At 40.3% G+C, this 17992-nt stretch overlaps 2 protein-coding genes across 3 annotated transcripts in view; one reads left to right on the top strand and one right to left on the bottom strand.

Annotated features, from left to right (window-relative positions):
• Positions 1–6309: 6309 nt before the first annotated feature.
• Positions 6310–17992, bottom strand: part of lsp1b (lymphocyte specific protein 1 b) — a 52419-nt gene continuing 40736 nt past the window's right edge. The window contains exon 15 of one of the 2 annotated variants that reach the window (XM_084908714.1): positions 6310–8968. In XM_084908714.1, the coding sequence (XP_084764840.1) occupies positions 8943–8968 (26 nt within the window). In that variant the 3' untranslated portion in view covers positions 6310–8942. The remainder of the gene's footprint in view (positions 8969–17992) is intronic. The other variant, XM_084908634.1, reaches the window with a different exon arrangement.
• LOC146394138 (uncharacterized) lies at positions 6992–17698 on the top strand. Its single transcript, XM_084908510.1, has 2 exons — positions 6992–7045; positions 9474–17698. The coding sequence occupies exon 2, from the start codon at positions 9480–9482 to the stop codon at positions 15306–15308; it is 5829 nt and encodes a 1942-aa protein (XP_084764636.1). The 5' UTR covers positions 6992–7045; positions 9474–9479; the 3' UTR covers positions 15309–17698.

Here is a 17992-nt window from a genome sequence, read left to right as displayed (position 1 = left end):
TTAGAGATGTTGCACAAATGGAAGAAAGCAGTCTTACATATTTGTTTAATATGTGCGTTGAAGGACATGTCCTGGTCAAAAATGACTCCAAGGTTCCTCACAGCGTTACTGGAGGCCAAGGTAATGCCATCCAGAGTAAAAATCTGGTTAGATACCATATTTCTAAGATTTTCAGGGCCGAGTACAATAACCTCAGTTTTAGCTGAATTAAGAAGCAGAAAGTTAGCGGCCATCCAGGTCTTTATGTCTTTAAGACATTCCTGCAGTTTAACTAATTGGTGTGTGTTATCTGGCTTCATAGATAGATAGAGCTGGGTGTCATCTGCATTGCAGTGAACATTTATGCTATGTCTTCTAATGATGCTGCCTAGGGGAAGCATGTATAGTGTAAACAGAATTGGTCCTAGCACTGAACCCTGTGGAACTCCATAATTAACCTCAGTGTGTACAAATTGTACAAATTGGAGACTATTAGATAGATATGATACAAACCACTGCAGCACAGTACCTGTAATACCTACAGCATGTTCTAATCGCTCTAATAGGATATTATGGTCAACAGTATCAAACGCTGCACTGAGGTCTAGCAGGACAAGCACAGAGATGAGTCCACTGTCAGAGGCCATAAGAAGATCATTTGTAACCTTCACTAAAGCTGTTTCTGTGCTGTGATGAGCTCTGAAACCTGACTGAAACTCTTCAAATAAGCCATTCCTCTGCAGATGATCTGTTAGCTGTTTGACAACTACTCTTTCAAGGATGTTTGATATGAAAGGAAGGTTGGAGATTGGCCTATAATTAGCTAAGACTGCTGGGTCTAGAGATGGCTTTTTGAGTAAAGGTTTAACCACAGCCAGCTTGAAGGCCTGTGGTACATAGCCGATTATTAGAGATAGGTTGATCATATTTAAGATCAAAGAATTAATTAATGGCAGGACTTCTTTGAGCAGTTTTGTAGGAATGGGGTCTAAAAGACACGTTGATGGTTTGGAGGAAGTAATTATTGAAGTTAACTCAGAAAGATCAATTGGAGAAAAAGAGTCTAACTTAACATCAATGGTACTAAGAGTAGCTGTAGATAATATTACATCTGTGGGATGGTTATTGGTAATTTTTTTCTCTAATGATAAAAATTATATCTGTGAAGAAGTTCATGAAGTCATTACTAGTTAACGTTAAAGGGATGATTGGCTCAACAGAGCTCTGACTTTTTGTCAGCCTGGCTACAGAGATGAAGAGAAACCTGGGGTTGTTCTTATTTTCTTCAATCAGTGACGAATAGTAAGATGTTCTGGCTTTGCGGAGGGCTTTCTTATAAAGCAGCAAACTATTTCTCCAGGCTAAATGATGATCCTCTAAATTTGTGACACGCCATTTCCTCTCCAGCTTACGAGTCATCTGCTTTAGGGTACGTGTTTGAGAATTATACCACAGAGTCAGGTACTTCTGATTAGAGACCTTAGTTTTCACAGGAGCTACAGTATCCAGAGTTGTACGTAGTGAGGAGGTAAAATTATTAACAAGATAATCGACCTCTGTTGGGGTAGCGTTCAGAGCTGCTCTGCTCTATGTTGGTACAGGTCATTGAAGATGATAACAGTGGGTGGATTATATTCTTAAACTTAGTTACAGCACTTTCAGAAACACATCTACTTTGATAAAGTCTACTCTCCACTGCTGTGTAATCAATTAGTGTAAATGTAAATGTTATCAGGAAATGATCAGACAGGAGAGGGTTTTCAGGAAACACTGTTAAATGTTCAGTTTCTATGCCATATGTTAAAACAAGATCTAGAGTGTGATTAAAGTGGTGGGTGGGTTCTTTTACATTTTGAGAGAAGCCAATTGAGTCTAATAACAGATTAAATGCCATGTTGAGGCTGTCATTTTTAGCATCTACATGGATGTTAAAATCACCCACAATAATTATTTTATCTGAGCTGAGCACTAAATCAGATAAAAAGTCTGAGAAATCAGACAGAAACTCTGTGTAAGGCCCAGGTGGACGATAGATGATAACAAGTAAGACTGGTTTCTGAGTTTTACAGCTGGGGTTGACAAGGCTAAGCATCAGGCTTTCAAATGAATTAAAAGTCTGTCTTGGTCTTTCGTTAATTAATAGGCTGGTGTGAAAAATTGCTGCCACACCGCCCCCTCGGCCTGTGCTTCGAGGTTTCTGGTAGTTAGAATGACTCGGGGGTGTTGATTCATTTAAACTAACATAATCATCCTGCTGCAACCAGGTTTCTGTAAGGCAGAGTAAATCGATTTGTTGATCAATTATTAAGTCATGTACTAACAGAGACTTGGAGGAGAGAGACCTAATATTTAATAATCCACATTTCACTGTTTTACTCTTTGGTTCAGATGTGGATACTGTATTGTTCTTTCTTTGTGATTGTTTATGTTTAAGTTGTTTGTTGCTGGTTTTTAGTTTGTTTTTTGTCTTTTTGGGAGCTGACACAGTCTCTATGGAGATGGGTTTTTGGGGGGGTAGCAGGAGGAGAGAAGCTGCAGAGAGGCGTGTAAGACTGCAACTCTGCTTCCTGGTCCCAACTCTGGATAGTCATATTTTGGGGGGTTTAATAAATTTGTCCATATTTCTAGAAATGAGAGCTGCTCCATCCAAAGTGGGATGGATGCCGTTTCTGGACACACTGGACCCTCTTCAGTTCACCTATCGGACAAACAGAGCCACGGAAGATGCCATCGCCCTGGCAATGCACACCACCCTCACTCGCCTGGAAAAAGGGAATACATATGCAAGAATGCTCTTCATCGACTACAGCTTGGCATTTAACACTATCATCCCCTCAAAACTTGCCACGAAGCTCGTCGACCTTGGGCTAGGAACACACCAATCTGCAGATGGATTCTAAACTTCCTCACAAACAGGCCCCAGGTGGTGAGAGTTGGTAAGCACACCTCCTCATCACTCATCCTAAACACAGGAACACCACAGGGTTGTGTGCTTAGCCCCCTCCTTTATTCCCTGTTCACATACGACTGTGTTGATAAACATAAGTCCAACACCATTATCAAGTTTGCGGATGACACAGCCATCATAGGCCTCATCACAGGCAACGATGAGACGGCCTATGACAGGAGGTGACGGCACTGTACGAGTGGTGTCTGGAAAATAACCTGTCTCTCAACATCAGCAAAACTAGAGAAATGATAGTGGACTACCGGAAACGACCAGTCAGGGAACACCAGCCCATCCACATAAACAGTGTCAAGGTCGAAAGGGTCAGCAGCTTCAAATTCCTTGGAGTCAACATCACTGAGGATTTCTCCTGGATCCTTCACACAGACACTGCTATCAGGAAAGCTCGCCAGCGACTCTACTTCCTGAGGAGGCTGAGGAAGTTTGGCAACACTAACATCACCTCAAATTTCTACAGGTGCGCAATTGAGAGCTTGCTGACCAGCTGCATTACAGTTTGGTATGGAAGCTGCTCTGGTAGCAGCCGTAAATCACTACAGAGGGTGGTGAAGGCAGCAGAGCACATCACTGGCACGAGACTTCCTGCCATTCAGAACATTTATCTTCAATGATGCCTCCGCAAAGCACACAGCATCATCAAGGACCACAGCTACTCAGCACATAAGCTCTTCTCCTTGTTACCATCTGGCAGATGTTACAGGAGTCTGTCTGCTTGGACTACAAGACTTAAAAACAGTTTCTACCATCAAGCCATACGACACCTCAACCACAACACTTAAACACACACAACACACTCCACAGGATGCACTCAGACGCTACCCTGCAGCTTTACAAGTAAACTGTAAAATCTGCACTGGTCACTTCACTTTATTGGTATTTATATTAGGAAAAAAATGTGCAATACTGTACTAACTGCCACTAAAAAAATTGTACTGTTCAGTCTGTACTGCTGCTCATTCCTGCCACTGTGCAATATTCCATGCGCCCCCCCCCCCACCCGTCACATTCCTATTTAAGATTTTCTTTATTTAATCACTAGTGTGTACATATATTTATATATACATATATATATTTAGTCTGTTAACTGTAAATCTTTTGTCTTTGACTATATTTTATTAATATTTTGCTCTCTACTATTTTGTTCTACTGTACCATTCTGCTGAGTGACTGTCTTCTGCTCGTCAAATACATTTAATTGCAATGTTGACCCTGTGCTAACTTGCATATGACAAATAAAACTTAAAACTGAAGTGTTATATATACACCCAAAAATCTTTGAAATTTCTTTGTGGCATCACACGTTATTAAGTTACAGTTAGTGAGACCAAACTCAGAGCTAAAAGGGGAATGAATATTGGACTTCACATGGCTACAGATGAATCTTATTATTGCTAAGTATTTGCTAACATGTTGCAACCTCTAACAACCTTGCACCCTGATGACTGAGTAGTGGTTGCCAGCCTAATTTGGCTATACACCAAAATAAATACTATATATTAAGGCAAATACCTCAACCATTCCTGTTATTGTTATTGCTAATTAATTCATTACTGTTAGGAACTTGCATGTTCATGTGTTTGTTTTGTGCAGGTGATGTATCTTTTTATGTTAATTCAGCTGTGCCAGGGCCCTGCTCCGATTGGTGCGTGGATACACCGCCCCGACGTGACTGGTTCCAGCTGGAGGACCCGCCCATTAAAAGGAGGCTGGAGTGCTACCACGGGAGAGGTCCTGGCGTTTCTCCTCATGACCCAGCAGTGTAGTGATGGTAAATTTGATTCTTTTTACTGAATCGAGTTTTAATGAGTCACTCACCAAAGTGAATCGGGTTTTTTAGTCATTTGATTCACTGAGTCAGTTGACCAGAGAGTGCAAAAAATGTACATTTTCACTCAAACTTAATTTGTTTCTCTTTTCATGTAAATCCTACTGCTAAGATGAATGATTCTAAAAGAAATTAACTATTTTATAGAGCAAAAAAGAGCAAAAACAGTTCTAAAATTAAGCAATTTCCTATCAAAATTGCTTAATAAACATTTATTTTGTTTATTTTTATTTTATTAGTATTTTCCTTAAATGTGTTAAATATATATTTTCTCATCTAAATGTCCACTGAGCTGTGAGCCAGGGGGCGGTAATGCGCCTTAACATTGGTTGTCAACCAAGAAGAAGAAGAAGCTGTGAGCCAGGAGGGAGGGGGTGAGCGAGTCCTGAGTGATTCGTTCGCTCTGTGATTCAGCACAGGAGGGAGGGGGTGAGCGAGTCCTGAGTGATTCGTTTACACTTACGATTTAGCACAGGAGGGAGGGGGTTAGTGAGTGAGTGATTCGTTCGCTCTATGATTCAGCACAGGAGGGAGGGGGTTAGTGAGTGAGTGATTCATTCGCTCTATGATTCAGCACAGGAAGGGAGGGGGTGAGTAGCTCACATGTGCTGTTAGCATGTTAGCAGAGCGATGCTACTGTGAACCGAGGAGCTATTGTGTTGATATGAGCTTCTACTCAGGGTTTTTTCTTCCAGTTCAGAGCAGAAATTTTTTTGTTAAGATACTGGATGTTGTGTTTTCTCCACAATTTTAATTATAAGCTAGATATATTGCTGCTAACAGCAACAGGGATGAGTCAGTGAGTCAGTTGGGCTTGTGAATCATGATTCATGAGTCAGTAAAGTGATTCTCGAGTATTGAACGATTCGTTCATGATTCGCGCATCACTACAGCAGTGTAACTGTGGCAGCCGCTGGCTACAGTGCGGCCTGAAAGTTGTGGAAGTGGAGTGGGTGGGGGTGAGCTGCCGTTTCTTTTGATCACCCATTTTCTCCTGTTTTGAATTAGTTAAGGAGGTTAGACTCTGTCTTTATTTTTGACTTTGTTTTGGTAAGGTCAGGGGTGCAGGATTTGTGTAGATTTGTTTTTGTTTATTATTTTGGCCTTGGCTCACCCTGAAGTGTTGACACTCCCGTTTTGTTGTTCCTCTTTTTTTTTTCACTTTGTAAATAAATCACATTATAAAGAACGGATTTGTTTCCTGTGGCTGCTTGGGTCTTGTAATATTTGCAATGCAGTGAATTGCCGAATATCCCCACCCCATCTTTTAAAACTGAGTGATAGTTAGTTATTAATTTCAGGTATCAGAACTCAGTATTCAACAACCAGCATCCCAGCACAGTTTCACATAAATAAGTATATTGACAATACTATCTCATAGTTGCTACACTGTGCGGCACAGTACTGCCCCTGGTGGTAAATTCTATATCTATACTTTCAGAGGCAAAAAAGATTGTCATATTAATTTATTAATCACAACTTTATGATTGAGTCACTAACCATATCATTATAGTGGACTACTAATTAGCCAGGTAACCATGCATGTTTTTTCTGTATTGCATGGCTGTGATGTAAACAACAATTAAATGTGGGTTACAAACCAGTGACCCCAGTCCAGCTGATGTCCACCCGAATGACTAAGTTGCTGTAAATAAAAGTTACCACCTTTCTTCAGGTAGAGGTGGCCTTCAGCTGCCTGTAGGGGCGGCACCTCCGCCATCTCAGGTGGCATGGAAACCCCCCCGTCTGCCATTGCAACACACACTGCAGGAAACATTTTTATTTTTGGAGTAGCCACAGCCACTGTAGCTTGCTCCCCAAGGCTCAAATTCACTTCAGGACGGGACGGCCCTGTGGCACCCTGAGCTGGGATTAACAAGCAGAGAGCAGTTGGTCCTGACAGCCACTCACTGAAGGTAAACCAGTCAAACTCAGTGTCTGTTTGATTGACAAGCTGGTGGTTCTTTAACATATTCCTGGGATTTGATAGCAAAAAGTGCACGATGTGAAATCTTAAACGCATGATGCATATCAGACATAATATCCGTGAGAAGGAAAGCTTGCAATGCAAAGTTTAAAATGAAATTTTCAGCACAGTTTTGTGCTATGACAGCAAAAATCAAAGCACGAACCAGTTTTCAATCAAAATTGTGCAACACATTTATTCTTGTCTAAATGAATTCTTCAATTATTTTCTTACACAAAAATGTTGTTTGCTTTGCAGTTTGACCAATAAAACACAAACAACATCTACCTAACACTTAACACTTCAGGTAAGTGTTTCGAATATGTGCAGCACTCTGATAACAATTGTCATGCTCGGCCTCCATTTTGCCTGATTGAGCTCTTTAAAGATTGAGGTCATGACACAGTTTGAATGCAAGCAGCTAATCTTATACTTTCCTCTTTTGAGTTGCTGCTCTGGAGACCTCCCACGTCCAACCCCAGCGCCTTAAAAGGGGGTCTTCTTGAGTGTCAGCTGGCCTTCTTGTCACTGTGACAGCAGGAGTCACTTTGACAACAGGGGTTCATGATAAACATTTGCAGAAGACCTTCCAAATATCCCTGGGTGTTAAAATTTGAAGGTGGGGCAGAAGATTTCACAGAAGATTTGCTACAATTAATGTATTTAAAGGAAATCAAGCTCATGTAAGGGCTAAAAGTCTGATGCTTTCTTCGGACCAAACTGGTGCAAGCAGGACAATAAAAATTTAAGAGAAATCATCACTTCGAAACATGAGGCTAAGCTCACATTGGGAGCAACTCTGAGAGGATTTGGCCCTGGGATTAATTTCCAGCAGACTGAGGCTGTTTCAGTGAGTGCAGGACAGCAGGCAGCAGGTGCTCGGTGTCAGGATGTTTGCTCTTATTTCCCTAAGACTAAAATTAGAGTGCAGACATTTTCTGCAGCCACCCAAAGATACTCCAGAGTTCAGGAGGAAAGGGAACGATTCAGCTCATACTCAGCAGCACAGACTGCTTGAGTCCACAACAAAACAACATTATATCCAACTGAAACTAAGCCGGTTTCAATCCGGAGTTCAACTTTGTAGAGTAATTCTCTTTCATTTGCGTCTAAAATTTGCTTCTTTTATAGGTATGTCTGATAATCATGTTTTTAGTCTTTGACCTCTAATTCTGTTTGGTAAGGTGTGGCTTAGACAGTATAGTAGATAATCCATCAAATGCTGTATTTGTAGATCTATCCTCAGTTGTTCTCTTTGTGCCAAAGTTTCCTATGCTGAACCTAAAGTTGCCCCTGACGGCTCCTGTTGTCATTGTTGTGTGAATGACTGTGTGAACAAACACATTGTAAAACACTCTATACAACCACAAATGCTAAAAAGGTGTTATGTAGGTGAGGACACTTTACCATTTGTGCAATCAGTGGTTGATCATTTTCAGCCGAGTTTACTCCCTCTCACTTTTTAAAACTTTGGTCATGGACTTACAGCTACCACCCCTCTCCTCAACATGAATCTGGTCACCCTCCTGTATGTGTCAGTGAGCTTCCTTCGGTTTACTTTTATTTGGTACAGAGGCCATTTTTAAATCCTGCAGTCTTCTTGAGACACTATTTTTATTAGCAGTTTGTCATCCTTTCAAAGCAGTCTTGCCATAAGGAAGGACTTTACATGCCTTTCTATTTCAAATAGTGACACTTCTTGTAACTGTGCAGCATCTTCAGGACCCAATTAAAAGTTATGAAACCTGCTAATGAGCCTGCTGTCATATGAGCTCATAGTTTCCCAAACCTAGCTGAAAACTTGGCCTGGAGCCCATCCGCAGAGGTTAAATCAGTACAGCTAGCATGCAGATGAATTCTGGGCACACAGCAAAAGATTTTAAGTGCACCTAAGCAGCAAATCAATGAATGCAAAAGAAGAAAATTATAAACAGATAAAATACCATAATCAATCATCAGCACTCAGTGTAACTGAATTTATTTATCTGTAGTCAAAGATGTATTAAGTTCCATCAGATATCATTCACAGAAAAATATAGTATAAACAGAGATAAGACCTACTTTTTGCTTCACTACATTTTGCAATATTACAACAAAGTGCCACAGGAAACAGAAAATTTAAGTTCTTTCCCCAACCTAAAGGCAGAAATACAGAGAATTGTCAAGTGATAGTGGCATTGTACTTTCATAATCCAACATGCGTTTTACAAATCTTCATAGAAGTGGCCAGCTGTGAAGGAAAAAACAAACAAACATATTATTAGCATTTACACTTGTAGAATGAATTACCTTTATCAAACACCTATTATCTCTAATTAATGAAGATAGGTTGCTCATAATATTTCTGGCACTTCATGTGTACATTTTGTGTCAACTTTGTTGTGGAACAAAAACAACATTTGCAGCTGTGCAGCGACTGAGATTATCATGCATTGCAACATCTCATAAAAACAACAAAAAAAGCTGCTATGAAGACTTAATAATCTATTTCGTAAGCCTTAAAAGGGAATTCCAAAACTGTTTCATCATCAGTGTGTTTAGCAATGGTGATGTCTAACATCATCACAAAAGTATTTGTTTGACGTTTTTTTAGAGTTAATTTCTTTTTTGAGGAAATGCTGTCTTTGTCTAATTACAAATATTGACTAAGCAAACTAGTCTTAGTCAGAACTCTTCTTTTGCATTATTTAGACTAATCCATCATCTCTGACTGACGTGTGTCACCTGTTTTGTAGTGTGAAATGCTGATGGAAATCAACTACAGCAACGGGCTGGAGTCTGACCTTTCCCAGCCATATCCTCCGCCCTTATTGCCAAAGCCGGGAAAAGACAACGCAAGACTTCAGAAACTCAAGAAGAAGAGAGCCAAGAAAAAAGGCAGCCTCACACAGACGCCCATCCCCTTTCGCTCCTGTTTGTCGCCTGTCAACGAAGCAAGCACAGACCTCGAACACAGCGACCAGTCTAGCCCACCAAAGACACCAGATTCAGTCTACATTGCTGATTCATCTGTTTTTGATTTTCCCTTTGGTTCCCTTTATAGTCACTCTCCATCTGCATTCCCTCATTCTCAGAGTATCTCGTATGGCCAAACTGGTGGCTTCCCTCCTCAGCCCCTTGCAGCTCAGATCAGGACAGTAGACGAGCAGGAAGCTCCGCTGTATGAGTGCTCCTCTTTCTTATTTGATGATGCTACTCCTTTTACAATGCCACCTTTGAGTTCACCAGCCCTCTTGCCACCCGATAAGCTTAAAACGTCACTTCTTTCTTCTACTGTCAATGTAAACATGACACAAAATTCCCATGGGTCAGCCACAACAGTCCCTCCAGTCACTATGTTGCAGTCCAGCCCTAAAATATCAACTCATGGCTTGACCCTCTCCCCAGCTGCCACCCACTATGGCCCAGACCTGGCACCTCCTCAAGCTGCAGAACAACCTTCTGTTCCAGTGCTGAGATCAATTTACAACAGTCACACACAACCTTTTATTTCGAGCCAGAGGGAGAACGATACCGGTTCAAAGGACAACCCTCAGAGCCAGATATCGTCTTGGACCGCCAGACCTACCAGTAATAGCCACTTTGTTCCAAGCCACATGTCTCCTGAAGTAACCGTCTCAAAAATATCACTTGTTGAAGCAGTGAAAGAGCCAAAGCCTGAAGTCACACAAACTAGGATTTATACATCAAAGGCAACATTTTATGAAATTTCTAAACCTTCCTCCATCCAAGACCTCACAGCAATAAATTCAGCTTACCATGGTGCACAATTATCTGCCACATTCGAGGAGAAAACAGCTGTGTCAGTGGTGAAAACAGAGCAGAACACATCATTTTCTAGGACACAGCACGGAAGACCCAAGACTCCCTCTTGCATGCCAAATCGAGTATCCACACCCATTTTTGAAATATCAAAACCTAACCCGCTTTTATTTGCCGCAAGTCCTGCATTCAGCTCTTCTGAAGATATGCAAGTACCTGCTCTCCCCAAGGAGGCTCCAAGACACAATTCAGTGATTCACACTAGTGCAATAAGTAAACCCCCAGCTGCCACAGAAGAACGAAGGCAGACTCATAATAATAACATGTCTGCTTTCAAGCAAGCCAGCAATTACAAAGAGGTAGACATTCATACCCAGAGGAGTTCTATAAATTTAAGTGTTGGCAGTTCAGAGCTGTGCCATAGAGAGAAAATGACTGTACCTAACATCCCCATGGTCAAACCAACACCATCAGGACTTGTCACTCCAAAACAAAATGCAGGACACTTTTCTGGAAATGAAGCTTTGTCTTTGCCAAAGATTCCATCATTTCTTTACGTGCCAAAGACTCCTAACCCTACACCAGTGACATCAGTCCAAATACCACCGTGTTCCAGCCCAGTGTCCACCACCTATCGCCCTCCTGTCATCGAGGCACGCAAGTCTTTGACATCACTGCTGGAGAGTCAAATGTCGTTAGCAAATTCAAAGTCCAAATCACGATCTACATATTATGGGCTGACTCCAGCTGAATATGCTGCCTATGGTGGAATTAGGACTATCACATCACAGCACAGCCATGTATCCCCGAGGAATAATGAAAGCTTTGCCGATAAACTACACTCAGATGTATGCATAGATGGCTCAGATATCTCAAAGCCAGAAAAACAGCTCAATGGACATGAGGTTCTGCCCTCTTCAGTTCACAGTTTACAACCTGTGTCATCATCAAACAATTCTGAACATCCAGCTGAACAGGTTATATCATGTAGGAAAGATGTCTTTGAGGAAAATTGGTCTGAAGCTCACAGTAATGGAATGCAATCACTTAAAACATCTAACGTGGACACAGTAAAACCTGAGATTCCCCTTGGCTTGGCACAGAAAACAATACAACAGTCCCCAAGTGATGTATCCACACCAAAAGCCTCATACTCTGAGGCTCCAATACCAATACCTAAAGCAGGTGAGGTACTCACACAAAGTGTGGCACAGTTTTCTGTAGAGGCAGCACTAAAATGCCTCACTGATAACAATGGTTTGTCAAGTTCTTCCTCAGCCTTAACTAAAATACATCTAAATGCAGAAACACACCCTGAAGCAAAAGTGGTACATTTTATAGAAAATGGTTACAAGCCCAATAAAACACCTCCAGTTTCACAGACTAATAAAAGAGACCAGACAGGAAAAACAGAGCTAGGTCCAGTCCAAACTTACAAAACTGCTGGTGGAGTCAGTTTGCCAAATGTCCAAATCAATGCCAAGCCCGAGAAAAACCTGTCCGACTGTGAAAACCCATTAGTTCAATCTCCTCCCACACAGACAGAGTCCAAATTCTCAGAAAGCGACATAATTAATGATGAGTTCAACTCAGGAATGCAGCAGTCCAACAAAATGTTGATTAAAATACCTGCCGAAGCCACACTACACAAACAAAGAGAAGATGTCAAAAAGCAAACTAAAGTGTCCACTAAGACAAACATTGGGAACATTATGCCTTTAATGGCCGAATGCATCCCTGATATATCAATCAGTGAGCCCACTTTTTTAAATATGCACCCTAAGGAGACAGTTATCACAGCCCCAAGATCTGCGGTATCCTATGGGCCTGTCACAGCATCTGTATGTTCTGCTGAGTATAGTATCTACACACAACCTGTAGCTGACCAAAGACCCAAATTTATACAACCATCCAAAGCAGAAATGCAGGTTTATACACATAATCAACCAGTTGAAAATAAGAGCTGTCTGCCCATGTTATCAAATATGTCTGTAAATACAGAACCAAACCCTCCTGCCCTACATACCGCCATAATTCAGTCACCCAAGATTTCAAACAAAAACCCTTTAAAAACAGACTCATTCAATATGCCAGCAAAAGAGCCTCAAAAGCTAACAAATATTAGCAAAAATATAAACACACAGACTATAGGATCCAGTAATCAAAGTAATGTTGTTCAAGGGATACGTTTTTACACAAACTCTAGCAGAGTAATTGCTCAACAAGCAACTGAAATCGTTCTTAATACTAAAGATGGAGTAATATCAAGCCAAGCAAATACAGAACCCAAACTGACAAATTATATTAATACTGATGCTAACAGAGACAAAAACTCAGCAGTTGACAAAGTACATCCACAGACCATCACTGAGAGAGAAGGTTTATTAACTGATAATATGGCAATAGAATGTCTTTCCACTACAATTTCCAAAACAGAAAACATTCAAGCAAATTGTGAGTTTGAAACAAAACAAGCTGCTTCTAGTCTTTCAAAAGGGACCACAGCGGTTAGCATACCCTTAAATGAAAACAAACTAGCCAGCAAACCAAATGCAAACTCTTTCACAGATGCAGTTCCGCCAAGATTACTAAGAAATCTGGAGGCAATTCAACGGGAAAAGACACAGTCAAACAATTTCCAGAACAGCAATACTCAGTTTATTCCTCCTGCTGAAACCAAAGTCCCCAACAGGCTTAACATGGAAACTGCCCTGCCAATAACGGCAGATGCAGCAGTGAGTGGTAATCCAATATTTAATGCTTCACAGGCTGGTAAGCAAACATTGCCTCCTAGCCCTACAATGAGGCATATGATACCCCAAAGCCCTCAGATGAAAAATGACAGATCTGAGAGTCTATCTTCAATAAAGCCAGCCATGAATACTTCTCTTTGTGGCTCTGTTGATGGTAACCAGTTTGTCAAATCATCTGACACACCTGAACAACAAATTGCTACTAGAAACCATGTGAATAAACAAGTCTCTTCCAGCGAGCCAGTTATAAGCAATAAATCTTCAGCAACTCCATCTAGAAAACTGAAAAACTCTGAAATATCTATGGATACAACAACTTCCCTTTGTACTGTTCATACTGCACCATATTGCGCATCTATGGAGCAGCAAACTACACAATTGGCAAGATCTAGTCAAATGATTGGAAATAATGCTCAGACTGTGAATTCAGTGGGCTCTCAGACTCTACTGAAACAACTTAGTTCTGCCACTGAAACAAAGAAATCAATAGAAACTAACATGTGTGTTGTAAATTCTCCTACAATCTCTTATGGTGCTTCAAATAAACAGCCTGCTACAAATTTTCAATGGTTCAATGAAGCCACCAGTAATTTAAAAGTCCCGCATAGCCCCAATACAGCAACTAAACCTTCCCCTCTACCAGAGAGAAGAGTGTGTAATACACCTAAACAATCATGTACTCCTACCATACCCCTGTCCCCTCAAAGCTCTGTGATGTTAAACCATGTGACAGAAATAAACCCCTCTACTACCATAATGAACGATCAGACAAACCCTCCAATTACAGCTTTTCAAAACAATACACCTACTAGAACCACTGAGCCATTTGCTATCTTAGAGAATACCTCAAAAACAGAAATAAAACCTCTTAGAACTAATGATACTTCAGCCACTGAGGTAAAAATAAACTCCCTAATGCAACACAATAAAATTTCAGCTCAAGATGTAAAACTCCCCCAACTAAGCATTGACGCTAGTATTCTCACCCATCACAGCTATTCTTCGCTGCTTAGTGGACCTAGAGCAGAAGCAAAACCTCCCATTAAGCAGGTCGGTCTTGGGTCTCCAAGACCGTCCTCAGGTGTACAAATAGAATCCTCAAAGTGTCCCCAGTATGTGGCTCAGGTTAGCTCACCAACTATTAGTGTTCATTCTATGACAGAGCAACTTGTAGAGAGCATTTCCCCCACAAATCCAGCAACAGATACTGTCATGAAACCACCCATGATTAAAGCCGATGTGATTGATTCTGCCACTCCTGCCTCTCTGCCTCAGGCCTCAATCTCAGTAAAAGCTCCATCCCCAAACAGAGGAACGTCACCGCTATCTCAGCAAAAAACTGGACTCAAAGGCAAGGATGTTCTCAAGTCCAAACCAGCTGCACCAACAGGAACCCTGATAGTCGAAGCCTCCACGAAGTCAGTGACATCAACTGCATCTTCAATTGCTGACAAGAAGCCTGTTGCAGCAGAAAAATCTCCTTCATCCAGTGAGCAGAAAGCAGCCCAGAAGCCAAAAGGCCTTAAGAGTAAGCTCAGTGGTTGGACACGACTGAAGAAGCACATGGTCGTTGAGCCAGAGGAACCCCAGTTTCCAGAGCTAGAGGCTAAACCTCAGGTTAATTCCAGTGGCAGCAATAAGAAAATAGAACAAATTGATAACAAGTTGACAGCAGACCAACATGATCAGGAGGTAGCTACGAACAAAGAAGGTCCTAAAGCACTGAAGATGTGGGATGCACTCCTCTTTCAGATGTTCTCCACCAAAGAGCGAATTATGCACCAGATCAACGCCAACAAGACTGATTCAGACAAGAAAAAGTCTGCTAAAGATAATCAGGCAGAGGTTCCTTCATTTGTCAATCGTCTCCCAATTTTACTGTACAGCCCTCGATTTGACGCCAGGAAGCTGAAAGAAGCAGTGGAGAAGCCACTCACAAAAATAGCAGCAGTGTTTGAAAGGGGGCTGATAAAACGGAAATCTCAGGAGGAAGAACGGAAGGACTTCAACAGAACAGCCAAAGGATTTGGTTCAACAAAAGCTGCAGATATGTAATGATGGAAATGATAATGATTTGAAAATTATATATCAAATCACTAATTCATAACTCAATAGACAGAACACTGGCTGACTATTCTTGGAAAGGTGGTGAAGGCTGCAAAATGACAACAACGCTGCAACAAGTGTTTGACCCAAGGCTGGAACTTTGTCATTGCCGTGGTGTAGTTTAAAGTATAAAGGTAAAGAAAGTAATGAAAAAGTAAAGAAAAAAAAAAGAAAGAAATCCCTGCTACACAATAGATGTTTTCAAGTACTCTTAGTGGTGAAGAAGTGCAGATTTACTTGACCAAAAAAGTAAACTTGACAAAATAAAACATAACGCAAAAAGGAGGAAAAATATTAAAGAAACACATTATAAAGTCTAAATCTACTTGCTTAAATTTTTCTTTTTTCATTTGATCGTGGGCTAGTTGGGAGTTTTAAATGCTTTTATTGTAGACTGTAGATTTGATTGTTTTATTTGTAATGCTTGACCTTTTTGTATTTTTCTAAACAATTTAAAGCTTCTAGTATTCATCGCTGGCAGGCAGTTTGTCTGTGTAATAAAAAGGGCTTTGACATTCCTGCAACAACAGGGCAGATGGATTTTGAAAGAAGGCACACTTCCTGAGACAAATGAAGATTCAACGTGTGGTCAGAATAAATGTAGGTTTCTGTAAGTCAGATACTGATGAGAAAAAAGTGTTGGTTTTCAGGCAAGGCAGGAAACAACAATCAGTGTATAGGTTGGCATACTGCAGAGGTGGGCATTAATGAAAAAATATTGTGTTGACTACAGGAGCAATGTTTATGGTTTTAGCCATGCTAGCAACTTTAGGACCTGGATAGACCATTCTTCCAATGGTACGGTGGTCTGTTGGGTGTTCTTGACCTAATATCTTCACCTTCTATGTAAAGAAGCAATATATTTTGTACTGATATCAATGCCCCTGTTAGAACACAACCAAATTACCGTTGTTTTTATCTGCCACAAATAGTCATGGTCAAGTCTGAGCCTTCATTAGGTCCAAACTTTAGTTTGTCCAGTTCTCAGATACCAAAGTACCATACATAGTGGCTTATTAATTAACAATACCATGCTAGCATGCTAACACACTGGAAAATGATTAAGGCTGTTAAGTGTTATGCCTGGTAAACTTGTGCTAGCTTTGTCACAATGTTATCAAAGCGTAAACACTGTTGTGCCTCAGTGCAGTCTGAGAGAGCTGCTAGCATGGCTCAAAACTTTTTTCTTTTTAATAGCTTAATCATATATTGCTCAGGCTGGGGGCATCCCAGAATCAAATCCCTTTTCCATCACTCTTAATTCATAATGGTAAAGATTAGCTCCTCTGTCAGCAAAGTCAGTTACACCAACAGTTGCCTCATTGTGCTTTCTATTGTAAGGTAAAAAAAAAACCCTACAATAATACAACAATACATAATGATACCTATGAAAGTAGATATTTTCCTGTATGAGCATGTTGGAGAATGATAGTGTCCACCAAACAATGATGATATAATAAACTATCTTCATCTAGTGTGATAGTTAAAACAACATGAACTGTTTTATTGGTGAGGATTAGTTTTCTGCATTGTTACAAATTGTTAAGGGCTTCTGACTAAATTGCAAGAAGGATGTATATATATAACCACTGGTAAATGATGATGACAGTAAATATGGCTGATGTAGGAAGACAAACTGAAGGAAAATGAGTGAAGAGTAGATTTGTGATATTTCACGTGTCTGTCTATAGGATTGTGCTGGACGGGATGCTGTTTTGTTTAAATCTTTCTCTTACATTACTGGGATTCAACATCTGTTTAGTTTGGGTTTTTTTCTGAGATCACCATTGTGATGTGGAATTTCTTCATTGAAGGGGACTTAAATCACATAATCTAAAAACAGACCCATTTATTATGCTGATGCTTAATATATCTTTGTGTGATTTTTAAAAATATATAAAGTTTTGTGAAACTGTTGGATTTTTCTTTTTTTTTTCCTTCTCTGAGGAAATACTGTGAAAGTTCCAAGTGGCGGCACATCAGAGAGGATAGCTCATTAGAATGTTCCACTGTTATACTTGGGTTATTTTCAGCCCCTCCAAAGTCTTAATATTTGACTTCCCCATTTGGTCAAAAACAGGGAAAGATCTTTTTTTTTTTCTTCTGATGACAGTTTCCTGATGATGACAGTTTTGATGAAAAAAAAATGCAAACAGGTAAAAATAGAGAAAATGTGACAGACTAATATAACACATTAGTTCACATTTGATGGTCAAGTGATTAATTCTGGCAGTGGGCTAAAAAAAAGTTTCAGTGTGCATTTGAGCAAAAGCAACAAATATTTATTTGTTACTCAGACAATTTGGTTTAAGTAATTTAATTTCCAAACTTGAGTGTAAATATTGTTCAAGACTGTACCAATTTTAATTGTAACTTACATTTAAGATTCATACAGTAAAACCTTTAGCCAGTATTTTACATTTTAAAGTAAAAGTAAGGCTTTGGTATGTGGAAAAGCCACGGTTAAACTAACTGTAAAAGTACTTCCTCCCATTGCTCAAAAATTAAGCTCGATTATTTTCCATCAATATTCCACACATAGATTAATTGTCTCATTTAAGCCCCGCCCACAATGTTATGACTCTATAAGAATATTTGATCACTTTTTCCCTGATTAGCTATCTCTCGATTAT

The sequence above is a fragment of the Perissodus microlepis genome, chromosome 1, assembly GCF_051167445.1.
Source record: "Perissodus microlepis isolate ML-2025 ecotype Zambia chromosome 1, ASM5116744v1, whole genome shotgun sequence".
Classification (NCBI taxonomy): Eukaryota; Metazoa; Chordata; class Actinopteri; order Cichliformes; family Cichlidae; genus Perissodus; species Perissodus microlepis.
The sequence above is the reverse complement of the archived record's forward strand: the minus strand, read 5'-3'. Positions and strand labels throughout refer to the sequence as shown.

Coding starts and splice junctions, on each gene's coding strand:
- LOC146394138 (XM_084908510.1), top strand. CDS start 9,480: ATGCTGATGGAAATCAACTACAGCAACGGGCTGGAGTCTGACCTTTCC.